At 37.1% G+C, this 13,498-nt stretch overlaps 1 protein-coding gene and 1 non-coding gene across 3 annotated transcripts in view; one reads left to right on the top strand and one right to left on the bottom strand.

The window, feature by feature from the left end:
• The window catches only part of nrg3b (neuregulin 3b), a 65,773-nt gene extending 53,939 nt beyond the window's left edge, over positions 1–11,834 (top strand). The window contains exons 6-9 of one of the 2 annotated variants that reach the window (XM_087793162.1): positions 715–841; positions 4,043–4,134; positions 6,676–6,858; positions 10,958–11,834. In XM_087793162.1, coding sequence (XP_087649288.1) covers positions 715–841; positions 4,043–4,134; positions 6,676–6,858; positions 10,958–11,558 — 1,003 coding nt within the window. In that variant the 3' untranslated portion in view covers positions 11,559–11,834. The remainder of the gene's footprint in view (positions 1–714; positions 842–4,042; positions 4,135–6,675; positions 6,859–10,957) is intronic. The other variant, XM_087793163.1, reaches the window with a different exon arrangement.
• A 1,605-nt stretch (positions 11,835–13,439) lies between these two features.
• The window catches only part of trnap-cgg (transfer RNA proline (anticodon CGG)), a 72-nt gene continuing 13 nt past the window's right edge, over positions 13,440–13,498 (bottom strand). The window contains exon 1 of the tRNA in view: positions 13,440–13,498. This exon is cut by the window's right edge and continues 13 nt beyond it. This is a non-coding gene — a tRNA (tRNA-Pro).

Raw genomic sequence — 13,498 nt, 5'->3', positions numbered from 1 at the left:
TGTAAGCTTCTACTCCTCTCCTCTCAAAAATAAAAATCCCGATTTAAAACAAAGATTTATTTTTTCCCTTATCTGGACACTTTTATTTCATAGAAATAAAGAACAGTTTTGACACAAATGATGAATCTAAAGATTTGAAGCTTCAGCAGAAGGATATGAATAATATTATTTACTACATCTGACTGCTGTTGAATGGTTATAGGATGAAAAATAAATAAAAGATCCATGATCCCACATTCCAGCATCAAAGACCATCAACACATGTTTGTTTTTAGAATAATTGTGATTCCTTTTTTGCTTTGTGAACATCCTATCGCTGTACATACACAAGCTTTAAAAGGAACGCCATACGTTATTGATTTTGCAGTGTGCTGGAAGGATATCTCCTTTTTTTCTCCATAATTTCTCGTAGAAAAGACCTATTAACCTCAGGGCGTATAAGCGAAGAGCACCGCATAAGTAAGTTCTCATTAATGCAATGGATTCTATGTTGTCTTTGCATATTATCCAATAGAGTGCTCTTAGTCAGAGAGGCTAAGAAATAATGTTAGTTCTTACCGCTAAAAGCAACAATTATTTGTGGGCAATGGACGATTGTCTCTGCTGTTGGATCAGCATCACCGTGACACTTTCATTACCTAATCGCCAGCTTCATAACATTTACGTTTTATATTACATTATTATTATCTTTCTTTCTTTATCCTCCTAATGTAGACGACACCGGGAAAAACTTGTGGCTCATTTCATTGACCGACGCAGCTTGAGGGACTGTTCCGTCAACGCCTCCAGTCTCATGTCCAAATCCTCAGCAAAACCTCAGTATGGTCAACAACCTCAGCAGGTAAGTGAAGAAACAAACACAGATACTAGACCCTAAACTACCTGACATCACTGCACAAAATGGAAAACAGAATATCAAGGAATTGTATAGCAATGACGTAATGGGATGTTTGACCTAATCAGCGAAATGTAAGAGTTGATGCCAGGTACGTCATAAGAATACCATTTCAAGGTCAAGGTGACCCGATGTCCTGAAAACAAATATGTTTGTGATATCCTTTTTGTTGCCAGAGCGGTCGTTCACCTTGTCCCAGACACAACACAAGAATACCACACCACAACAACACATTTGTTTTCGGGGCCTCCGGGTCAACTTGACCCTGACATAACATAAAAGTTAATTCTTAAGAAAAATGATGGGAAGGGTCAGAATATAAATAGAACAATAATATGGGAATCAACATTTATTCACCGCTTGCTTTTTGTTGTTGTGTGACATCGTTATATGGAAATCATTGGAAATCGGAAACTGACAGGGTTTTGTTTGAAGGACTAAGATAAAGAATTACATTTGATACATTGACGCTTGCAAAGCTTATTTTCAGACAAGAGGGAATCAGAATAGAGAAAAGGATCACTTTCCGAAAATGGAGAAACATCCATCATGTAGATTTCATTCTGAACAAAGTAATGCTGTCAAGTTTTTCTCAAAGCTTTAGCAAGATAAGTTTGAAAATCATTCATCAGATTGTGCTTTGGTCTGCTTATGTTTGTGCTTGGAATTCACATTTCTGTCCAAATACGTCTTCATTATGTTATCATGGCAGTGGTTTGTAAGGACACACCTGCATGTGGATCTTGAGAAACTACTAAACAGGCATTTTTTGTTATTGATTACCAGGACAAACTGCCTGTCAATATACATTACTGCTGTCAAGTATGGAGGACACATGTTAATGAATGCAGATAGGAGTTCATTACATTTATTTACATAAGCATGTTACAAAAAACTCCCTTTTTATGAATTGTACCATGATCTATTAATGATGAAACCTGTTTTAGTCATTTTCATTCTCACATCTAACCATATGAAACCCACTGGTGTGGCATGTGATAGACTGAGGTCATGCAGGTCTTGTCACGCTTGTTTTAAGAGTGTCTTATGGAATATTGATGAGCTTTCTGTAACAGCCTTGGCTTCAGCTGAGTCATTATTATTGTATAAACAATAAGAAAGGGTCAAAGAAAATTGACATTTTAGTAATTACATATTCTTCTATTAACAGGATTATCAGAGGAAATAGATTTTTAGTAATTTGAAGATAAATTATAAATTAAGAAGGTAAAACATCTCTTTTTTGTATTAATGCATTACTAGACCACAAACAAATTAAATCATTTTCAATTAATTTCATTCACTTCATTCTAACCTTTTAGAATGTACAATTAAAGGTCAACTAATGTCAAACTCCAACGCACCTGACTCACTCACATGTTTCAGATGTTAAAGTCTTTCTCTCCAAGATGCAGTAATTCCCTAATCATGACCATTTTAACATTATTACTCTATAAATTTCTTCCCCCGTCGGAAATCTTGGTGAACAAGAGGTTACGATAACAGCCTGTAATAATAAATTAGATGTCAGATTTTAATAGGAAAAATATATTAGAAGCAATTGATTACTGAGCAGATATAGCCATCTAGTGGGCTGTGAAGATAATTACACTGCTTCATGGAGCTTCATCAGCCCATTACTGTGGATTGTATTTGAACATGACAACTAAAAGGATTGTCTGTAATGTTGACCAGAGCAGGATTAATAAGGACAGTCGCTGCAGATTGGCATAATTTCAAAGAAGATTAGCGTTTACTCAGAATTTTTTTTCACCCCTATAATAATAATACATTTTTCTCAAACATATCTAGAAACCACAACATTAATTCAATAGCCAAGACAGTTTAGAATACCGGTACAAACAACAAGCATATTCCAAATGTTTTCAAATCATCATTACGTATCCCAACATATGCATTATAATCATTATCACAGACAAATCAATCAACCCTCTGGATTTTGCAACTTCCTCCCTGTCCAGAAATCCTCTCCCACAGAAGCCACATCAGCATCGATCGCATCATTACTTTGGCAACTCTGACCTCTTCCTTCAAAATACTGAAGCAGAGGAGCAGCGTGGTGTTGTGCCTGTAATGAGAATGCTGCTGGGACTTCCGCAGGAAGTGGTTGATCTCTCTCTCCAATCTCTCTATGGTGGAAATTGGAAACTTATAGATGAGAAGGGTCTGAAGGAGTCGAGGTACGATCCCATGTTAATCAATCCAGACATTGTTTCCCAGGAAGACCTGACCTTTTAACAGACGAGACTCATGAGGGGAAATCATTGCCAGCTCCTTGCCACGCCAGGGTGTCTGTTAATTATTCTGGCTGAAAATGTTTTGTTCTTTCCTGAACATATTTCTGGTTTCAATTAAGACATCTCTGAAAAGAATTACTGGGTTTAAAATCCTCTCATCATCGTGGCGATTTAATTAAAATTAATTGATCTTTAATGTGCGCTTGATGATATGGTTTTCTGTCTTTTGGTCTATGAACTGGCCTCAAACATTTTGTGTCTTCTTTTTTAAGGTGGAGACACATTCATATGCACCATCAAATTGTATTTAAAATTAAATTGTAAAAAATAAGTTAAATGAAAAAACCGAAGTAAAGCAATGCTTTGTGTCAAAGCTAATTCCTAAATAGTTTTTTCTCTCCATAAAGAAATTAAAAATGTTGTGTTGAATGGGTTCAACTATAATTTTGAACTTCTGAGGAGATAATACTGGGTTACATGTATTAGTTAATATTGTTTTCACTTCATCAAATGTGCCCCCCCCTGTAAAAAAGGTTGGACACCCCTGAGTTAAGACCCTCATTGATAATAATACATAGGTTTTCTATTGTGCTTTATAAGTTAAGTAAATATGCTTTGCATAAACCAAAAATGATGACTTCCTGTTTAGAATGTTGGTATGTGTAACCAGAGGAGGCCTACGGTATATGTCAGATGCTTCTGCAATAGTTTCTGTTAGCAGGGACAAGATCAAGTACAAATTCTTCCAAGAACCGAACATTTCCCTTGTGTTCGTGCTCTGGATTCTTTATCATTGTTTGATAAAAACAAGTCTTTCATATAAAAAAGATATGCATTCTTCAACCGTCATCTTCCAGCAACTGATTTATACTTTTGTGTTGTTTTGCAGTGCTGCAATGCCACAGCTCACAAACGAAGCACTACATCTGCAGTGTCTCCCACAGCTCTCTACAAAATACTCTCTGACGAAAAAAACTCAAGGTAAAACTGGAAACTTGCTGCAAGCCACGTTTCATTTTTCCCCAACACTGGTCCAGATTCCGGTGCCTCAGTTTCCTTGTTAACCGTCAATATGGTGTGTTTGAGAAGTGGAATTCTTTACACCAATCATTTATGACTCAAACAAACAACTGTTCAACCTGGAAAAAGTAAATCTTTTACTTTAGAGAATATCAGTTAAAGCTATACAGGCACCTTACACCTACATTTCTTTGTACCCACACAAGTTCTGTGTCAGATAGGTATGTTGTCCACACAAATACTGGGTTTTCTGTTACTCTATTTTCACCTTTCTGAAATTGAGACCAAGACAGTGTAAAGAAATTGTGATTTGGCATTAAATGTGTCCAATGATTGACTTTTTTTTTATTGTTTAATGTTTAAAGGAATTAATACAAAGAGTTGATTATTCACACAAAATTCTAAAAGTGGATATACCATGGAATTTTCTTTTTTTAACTACGGGCCAGAATTATAAACAAAATAATAACTGACAAACAAACACCGCTCTAATGGTTCCACTGGGATGTGCTTTTAAACTGTCAAAAAAAAAACACAACACATGCCAATAAAGAGAGTCGTCGGGATGGATTATTTTAAAATGAATTAGACATAAAGATGTTCTTATGAGGATCCCAATGTAAAAATTATTGTATTTTAATCTTTTCACATTGTGAGACAAAGAAAATGACACAAATGTGTGTGTGTTTTGGCCAGATTTTGTGCGTACAGCAGGGTCAGAGATGCTTAAGAGGAAGACACATTCTCTCATTAAGTTTTGATTTATTTTGAATCCAAACTTTCATCTCCAGGTGGTATCTGCCTTCTTCAAGGTGTACCAAGTTAATAAACGAGGTGTCAGTCAAGGGTTCAAACACCTGCCAGAGATTATTGAGGGGAGCAGGACACTTGGGGGAAGTGGGCAGTTATTGACGTGAACATTCTGCCCAAGCTCAGCAGGGTGAGAAATCATCGTCGACTGCATTGTTGCCCACGCATCCATCAAACGTGATATTTTTCGCGTGGGTACTATTGAAACTGCCCCTTGGGCGTCAAGAAATATGGCCTTAATTTAACCTTTTTTTTCTTGCCCTCTAAAGAATGTTCGCTCTTCTTCTCACGACCCATTCCACAGTTTTTCAGGGATCAGATAGTTCAGAAGACTTTTTTTTTTAATACTCGCATCTGTCTTGGCTCATGGTGCTACCCTTTTTTGTTTCAACCTGGTCCATGGAAGTCAATGGCAGTGTCTATAAAATCCTCTACCAGAACCCTGTGAAAACACACACAGTCTTTTAGTATTACAAAACCCTAGTAATCAATTTAGAAGTAATGTTTAGAGGAACATGCAGATACATATGGTTTTACTAATGAACCAAATCAGACCTTTGCCTTTCATGAATATAAGACAATGTCATTTTTTTTTTATCATTTCGGTCAGATAATACAACAGAATGTGTTTGCAGCAGGCTTAAATTTCAACCTTCCCGTCTCAATGTATTTAATTATTTGCAATAACTGAGTAAATGACAAAAATCGAACTTAAGTTCAAGTAAATTGCATATTACAGATTCAGTTCAATGTTTAGAATCAGGCTTCGACACAACTTGACAGCCTCCTCAATGATAACCTCACTTGTATAGTCCCGGATAATATATATCCTCTGGCCTTTTTTACCACATTCATGAACCTCAATAGCTTACTTGCCTCACATTTCCTGTTCCGTCCTTCCCCTTCTGAGAGCCAACAGCCAAACCAGCTACGGATATGAATGATTTGTATTTGCAACGTGTGCGCAGACATATTTATTTTAAAATACTAATGAAACATCCCAGGATCAGCAGCATGTCTTAATAAGTTAAACGGCTCCCTCAAGTTTTCTAGACTCGCTGATTTGTTCTACATAGTCAGTATGTTATTCTATTTATAAATTATTTTTGATTGAAGGAAAAGAATACGTTAAATATCTTTACATACATTTACAACATATTTTCTTATAGAAAATGTAAAGAATGAAACTAAATATAATAGCAATTTTATCAATAATAATAATATCCTACAGTGTTATTATGTCCTATTATATCCCAGGGAGGGACTGTACGTTTTTCATAACTACTGCTCGTGTTTATATAAGGAGCTCACAGTAATAACAGGCTCTGACTGATTAGCATAATCTGCCAGTTTTTATGCATGGCGGAGACAACAAACAAAAGTAAGATAACATCTTTACGAATCATTACATGTGCCTTTGTAGCTTTCAAATGCATTGTCATTGCAAATAATACATCTATTGATCGACAAACCAAAGTCAACATGTCGACATGTTGAGTCTTTAAATTGCCTTTAAATTGCATTTGTGGTGAACTGTTAAAACAGATCACTTGACTCATGAATACAGATTACAAGTGCTTTTATTTCTGTAGACAAGTTTGTTAAAAACGTGAATTTGTTTCCTCAACAGAGAGACGAGTAAGAATCAGAAAGAAACATGGATCTCAAACACTTTTTCTGTATCTGTTGCAGGGGGGGCTCTCTTTCTCTCCACCCAAATCCACGACAGAAAGAGATCAATTTCTTCAGCACGCCTCCCATTTCAAGAGGAAAAATCAAATTATTGACAAATTTGATCGATGAAGCCACTGTGGCCAGACATTTCTATGAACACCTGCAGGAAGATAAAACAGCAGACCTTGGTTGTGTATTAAGGTACAAATTCATTTATGCAGCCTTAAACTAAAAGGGTTCGTTTACACACATTGAGACTTGGTAGAATGTTTGGGGAATACAGTTTAAACTTTATTGTTGTGTCTTTCTGAGATCAAATATCTCCACTAGCACAAATAATTTGATCTATGAGAAGCATTTATCTTTCCACTTGAACCATCAGAATCACTGGAAACAATTGAACCCGGTGGCTCAGGCTGCGAGGGTATCTTTTCTTCGATTTGGGCAGGAATCAACCCATCACCTTTTCAGAAAAACCTTTTCCGTAACAAAGCTGATGGGGTTGTCTTTCGCCGAGTTTATAGGGCCCTAAAACTTATAGCTTAGATTCTTTTGAACAGTCATGACTAATACAGTACAACTCTCTGGCTCTTATTTTAACAAGGTTTTTTGTCTGAAGAACCCGACCGTACAGAAGTTCAAAAGATAACAATGTTGAATAAATATAAGATAATCCTATTGAGATTCGGTCAGAACCTAAAATAATTGAGGTGTCAATATGTTATATTCAAAGCCCACTAGATGGCACTTTCCGCTCTATAATCAAGTGCTTTGCAGTTATCTCAAGAAACGTCATTTCTGCTTCACACTGCTTTATGAAGCTTTTTAAAGCCATCACTGAAGTTCTGTGTGGGTGCAAATGCAATTCCAGGTAGCTCGATCGAAGCCTTAACACGCTCGATAGTTCCAAATTAAATATGCCCGCAAAAAAACAATGAAATTGAGCGAATGGTCAGAACCACACATTGGAAGTTCTTGATTGCTAACAAAACCAAAAAAGGTCAACAAGCAAAAACAACAAAAATAAATTAAGAAACAAGTCTGGAAGAGACACCTAGGATGGGGGTGCTAAGAGCAGCTTGAGTGAGAAAACATACGCTGGATAAAGGATGAATTAATTCAAGGGACTTCATCAACTTAGTTTAAAATGTAAGTAAGTAAGTAAGTAATTTATATTTGTAGAGCGCTTTTCCAGACCAGGGTCACAAAGCGCTGTAGTTTTAGTACTATAATACCCCAGTAAATATATTAGTGGTTACCTAAAGCCTCTGCTCATATGAGATTGTGAACGATGACACACACACCGCTGCCGCCAGACAAATATTTAAGTGAATTAAAAGACGTCTTTATCTATGGATAAAGGGGACATTTTTATGATGGCGGTACAATATCAGCTCTGCATTAAAATCATCCAGACTTGCATGTTATGTAAGACCGAAAAAGATGAACTATATTAAAATGGCTTTACACAAGACACAAATCCATTTAAGAACTTAAGGAACCTCTTGTGGGTCTTTCCACTTTGAACAAAAAAAAAAGAAAATCTGGGACAAGCCATTCACATTATGTAAGACACATATGAACTGCAAAACATATTTCCACCTTGGGTTATCCTTCTCATTCAAACAAGGTTTATTTTTATGACTTTTCATCTTTAATTAATTCATCCTAACCAACCCATAACAGATGCACTTCATTTGAGACATCATATATCAAGCCAGCTTCCTTCAAACAATGCTTTTATAGATCAAGTATTAACTAATTGTTATTTGTTAAAAATAATCGATCAAAGAGCAAGTGTTTTGATCATTTTAAATACATTTTGAAACGTTCAGGAATTGTTGTGCTCTCATGAAATTTGACTGACAACAAAGAGCAAAGGTTTCGTAGAATTTCCCAAACATAACGTTTTTGGGGTATTGTTAGTCAGTTTAAAGTGGAATTTGTCGTGCTACTCTGGATCCACCTTCTGCCATTCTTTTAGACATTTTTTTATTCATCGCCCCAAATTGCCCGGTGTCTGTGTGTTTGGCTTTTCCATTTTCCCTGGAGTGAGTAAGTGTTGACCACCACGTCATTTATGTTTCAATGCAACCTTCTAGTTACCTGTCAACTTGTCATTGTCTGGCTTACATTTTTATGTCCAAGCGTGCAATCTTAAAAGTAAAATTTGACCGAACATGGAACCAGCATTAGTGATTATTTTGTAACATGATGTGCGTGCGCGGAAGCCAAACTCAACACCGAGCATTCTTGACTTTTTTTTCACCTTCTCAATGGCATAGTCACCGCTCCTGTTCCACCTACCGCCGCCGCAGCACAAGCTGTGACCTGTGAACCCAATTCCTTCCAACGAGTTCTACTTAGCCTAGATTGGAGCGTGTAGCTGGTTTCATTTATCGTGAGGTGTGTTGTTTGACTTGCAGTCCTCCTCTTACTGCTCTGACCTGGCTAAGATTGGTTTTGTTAATACGTTTCTGAGGTGGTGAATTGTCTTTATCCGTTTGGATAGCTCAGCCTCCTATTTGAACCCTTTTAATGATTTTACTTAGAACATTTGTTGATTTTTCAATAACCATTTTGAACTTATCACACGCTCTCTATAATGTAGTAGCCCGGTATTCTACACAATGTCATTTTTTGGGAGTGGACAGGGGCTGGAATGACTCCCCCATCCTTCTTAGAACTCCTTTGGCCTCACAAATGCACCTGTATTCCAAGTTTTTTTTACAATTGAAAGTTTATCAATATATATTTTTTTTCTATCATTCACCTTTATATCTTGATTTTCTCTAAATCTTCAAAAGCACATCAGATGGGTACAGAGAATATACTTTGTATAATGTTGAAACAGTGGTCTTGGAGCTGAAGGATCCTGGAACCATAACTATCTTTCTATGTCTGTTTTTTATTTTACCTACTTATTTGTGTTCTCTGTCTCAGCAACCATGATAAATGAAAAAGGATGAGAGGATGATGACAATGAAATGGCAACAGAATGATTTAAGAGAATCATATTAGAATGTGCATTGAACATTTCAATAATACTATTTATTTGATAACCAACAGTGGACCTGGTCCTGGGTCTTCACTTAATATTAACTATGATCATTTGGATTTATTTATTTGTTAACTTGAAATTAAATGATTGCACACAGTTAGAACTGGCACTACTGAGTGAACTACTTGGGACAAAAAAAACAACCATCTAATTTGGACAAGAAATAATTAAAAAAAATGAATGAGCTGATATCCCTCTTGCATTTAATCAACCTTACCTTATTTAGTTTCTGATTAAGCTCACTTGAACAAAAACCCATGCACACACACCAACACACGCACGCAAAGAAGTAAAATTGCTTTGTGGATGATTAAATAGGACCATGATAGTGAAGGTGCAAAGATAAATTCTCAGAATTGCTGCTACAATTTCTCCCCTTGGCTTGCTTCTCGGGGCCCCTGTGCCACTAGAGTGACCTATTTCTGGACTCAACCAGCACAAAGCTTTCGTTGCCCCTCACTTTCTCCTTGCATGACCGTCTATCTCTCTCTCCTCATCTTGTTGCTATGGATACACCCCCCTTTGACTGTAATGAGAGACAGGACTCATTGAGACAAGGTGTGGGTGCACAGATGAAGGGGGCACAGATGGATGTGCTAAAAAAACATGCTTGATTAAGTGGTAAGAGCGGCCAACAGGATAATACCTTCAATTGTTTACAATTGACTAAGCTGTTGTCAGCAGTAACATAAAGTTTAAACAAAACCATTTTATGGTCAGAGGCAAGAGAAGAACTATGAGGAGACTCTAGTTTTAGTTTTGTTATGTTGGTAAAGTCCTGTTTAAGATTTGCTGAGCATGTGCAAGGTTCACCCTCACACTGGGCGCTTCCGCTAAAACCAAGCTTAAAATATTGACTCATTTAACTTTTATTCTTAACAATTTCTCTTGTCGAGGGTTCAATTCAAGAGGTATGGAAGTATTTGGATGTTTTTAGTTTGTCTTTTTGGACAAAGACATATGAGCTCTAGTTGCTACCATTATGTTGACATGCAACATTTCTGCCTGTAACTCCAAATGTAAACAGATTGAGCTGAAAGATTTGACAAAAACCTTAGTTAACCGGTGAAGAGTAGTAAATTAGTGAATATGTGAGTGAACATTTACCGATAACAATTTGACAGCGTCCAAAACTGTAATAGCTAAGTACTACATTAAGTGAAGTATGCAAGAAAATATAAAAAAGATTTACCTGAACATTGAGTGAAAACTCTAATCTTTAATGTTCTTCATCCACAGATGTGATTCTGCTGTTGGGAAGATGGGTGAGCAACCTGACAGGAGCACCCACTTTAAAACCCAAAAGGTTTGGAAGGAGGTTTCTTGCACATGCCTGAGTAAAGCCCCAAATATCACTAGTCCCTCTCTCCAGACCTGCTCGGTACCCATCATACCCTCACTGCAAGCATATGACACGGAGAGAGTGCATAGACCATACCCTCCTGTGCTATATTCAACAGGACCTGCACCCTTCTCTACTCCATGCAACACTGTTGTGCTAGTTCCGGTCGCTACTCCACGTCAAGATAGCTCTGTTACCGACAGCGCCGCCTTCTGCACCACGCAGACATCCACAGTGGAACTTTCACAGGATGCCAACAAGAGAGACGTTTCCAGCTCTGTGGCACAGATCCGGTCTACTCATAGGGACCCCTCCGAGGACACAAAAACTATTATGGCTGTGCAACAACCCGGAGAGACGAGTGTTCAGCATTCGATTCTGCAGTCTACCGCTGGGTCTACTTGTTCAAAGGCAGCAGACCAAAGAGTAACACAGGACTGGTTTCGAGGATGCAGCTTTGCAGTGGAGAGTGGACGAACCAAATCTCTTGTCAGCTGATTGGATTGTGCAGTTATAAGGACAATGTATCCAGGATTAACCTTTGCCAGTGGCAAGGAATCTGGTGACCTGGTGGGACCATTTGCACAGGACCAATTAAAGAAGGCCATCAGATGAGATGGAACAAACTGAAATGCCACAGAACAATTGACACAAAAAAGATATATTAAAGACACAGATAAAACAGTATTTTGAGTGGAAGAAAGTGGGAGCTTGACTGAAAACTATTCTGACTAAAAGAGCTTCTACTAAGAAACCAAAATAGTTTGTCAATTCTGTTTTTTGATTGTAAAAACATACAGTGTGTATATATATATATATATAAATATATATATATATATATATATATATATATATATATATATATATATATATACATACAAGATATATATATATGAGAATTGTAAAACAAAAAATAAAGACTATGATAGTGTTCATTAAAAGCTTGTTTATATACAATTTGTCCTCTGAATTATTACACTGATGTTTTTTTTATCTACAGTAAAGAAAAGTGTGTTTTTTTAAGTGATCAGAAGGATGTGCCATACAAGTTAAGATGGAAAGGCTTACTTACTCTCATAGCACTTGATGGTAAATCCATGGCAATAAAGGAGAAGACAATATATAACAAGAAAAACACCTAATATACACCTCTTTTGGAATATTCTTTGAAAAAAAGCACACTATTACAGCACTACATTATTTGAATTTATGTAATCTAAGGCCCTCTCTAGCAAATAAATCATTGAAAGTAATTAACTCAGTTGTTTGTTTTTACCTTAAAAATAAAATGATGTCAAAACCCAACTTATTTTTACATGTTATAAATGTATTCTTCCTCTCCAAAATGGAGTAAATCCCTCATCATGACGATTATTTGAAGTTATAACTCTATAAAGTTCCCCCCCTTCCGAATCTCGGCGAATGAGATGTTATGAGAGCTGAGTCCATTATGATGTAATAATGCTCTTAAATCCTCTTCCAGTCAGTTGTAATCACTTTGTTTAACGAGTCCCAAATGTAAATATTTCAATTATAAAGAGATTTTAGTACAGACAGACACATACTCAAGAGCTGAACAGTGGTTCAAAGGCATTTAAAGACACACTTAAACCATTAGTTCACCCAAAGTTATTTTCTTTTCTACTCACCTTCCAGTGTAGACTTCATGTGCTCTGGAAGCGATTGCTTCCCGGAGTACTTCTACAGAAACCGCGGGCAGGTAGGCAAACTGAGGGGGGTCCTTGTGCGTGCTTGACATGTGGCCTGAGATGTTTGAGGACCAGCCGCTTCAGTGTCTTCATCAGCTGGGAAGTCAGTGCCAAGTTCTTTTCCTGGTCAAACTATTGTACATGGTCACATTGAGTGGTACTAGAAAAGAGCAAGTCTGTAAGAAAGATTGGGCTCGTCCGGGATTTGAACCTGGGACCTATCGCACCTTAAGCGAGAATCATACCCCTAGACCAACAAGCTACACTACACTGTTCAATCTGTAGATTTAAAATGTGTGAAGAAGAATGACACAAATGCCAACGTATGTAATAGTATGACCAGGAAAAGAAATTGCCAGAGACAAATTGAGGGATTGTCCTGCAAATTAACGTGAGGTAGTATAAGATGCTTTAAATGTAGCGGTCGTCCGGGATTTGAACCCGGGACGTCTCGCACCCAAAGCGAGAATCATACCCCTAGACCAACGAGACATGAAACAAAAGTATCTTGTGTTTAACTATTGCTTTAAAGTGTGAAAAGAAGCCAGAGAGAAATATAAACATGGTTTGACTGGGAATAGAACTTGCTTCTAAGATAAAAAATGAGTAATATCAGTTCATGGATAATCTAAGATTTGAACATGGTGTTTTCAAGAGTACTATGAAGAAAGGGCTCGTCCGGGATTTGAACCCGGGACCTCTCGCACCCGAAGCGAGAATCATACCCCT

The sequence above is a fragment of the Callionymus lyra genome, chromosome 6 (genome assembly GCF_982586985.1).
Source record: "Callionymus lyra chromosome 6, fCalLyr1.hap1.1, whole genome shotgun sequence".
NCBI classification, from domain to species: Eukaryota; Metazoa; Chordata; class Actinopteri; order Syngnathiformes; family Callionymidae; genus Callionymus; species Callionymus lyra.
The sequence above is the reverse complement of the archived record's forward strand: the minus strand, read 5'-3'. Positions and strand labels throughout refer to the sequence as shown.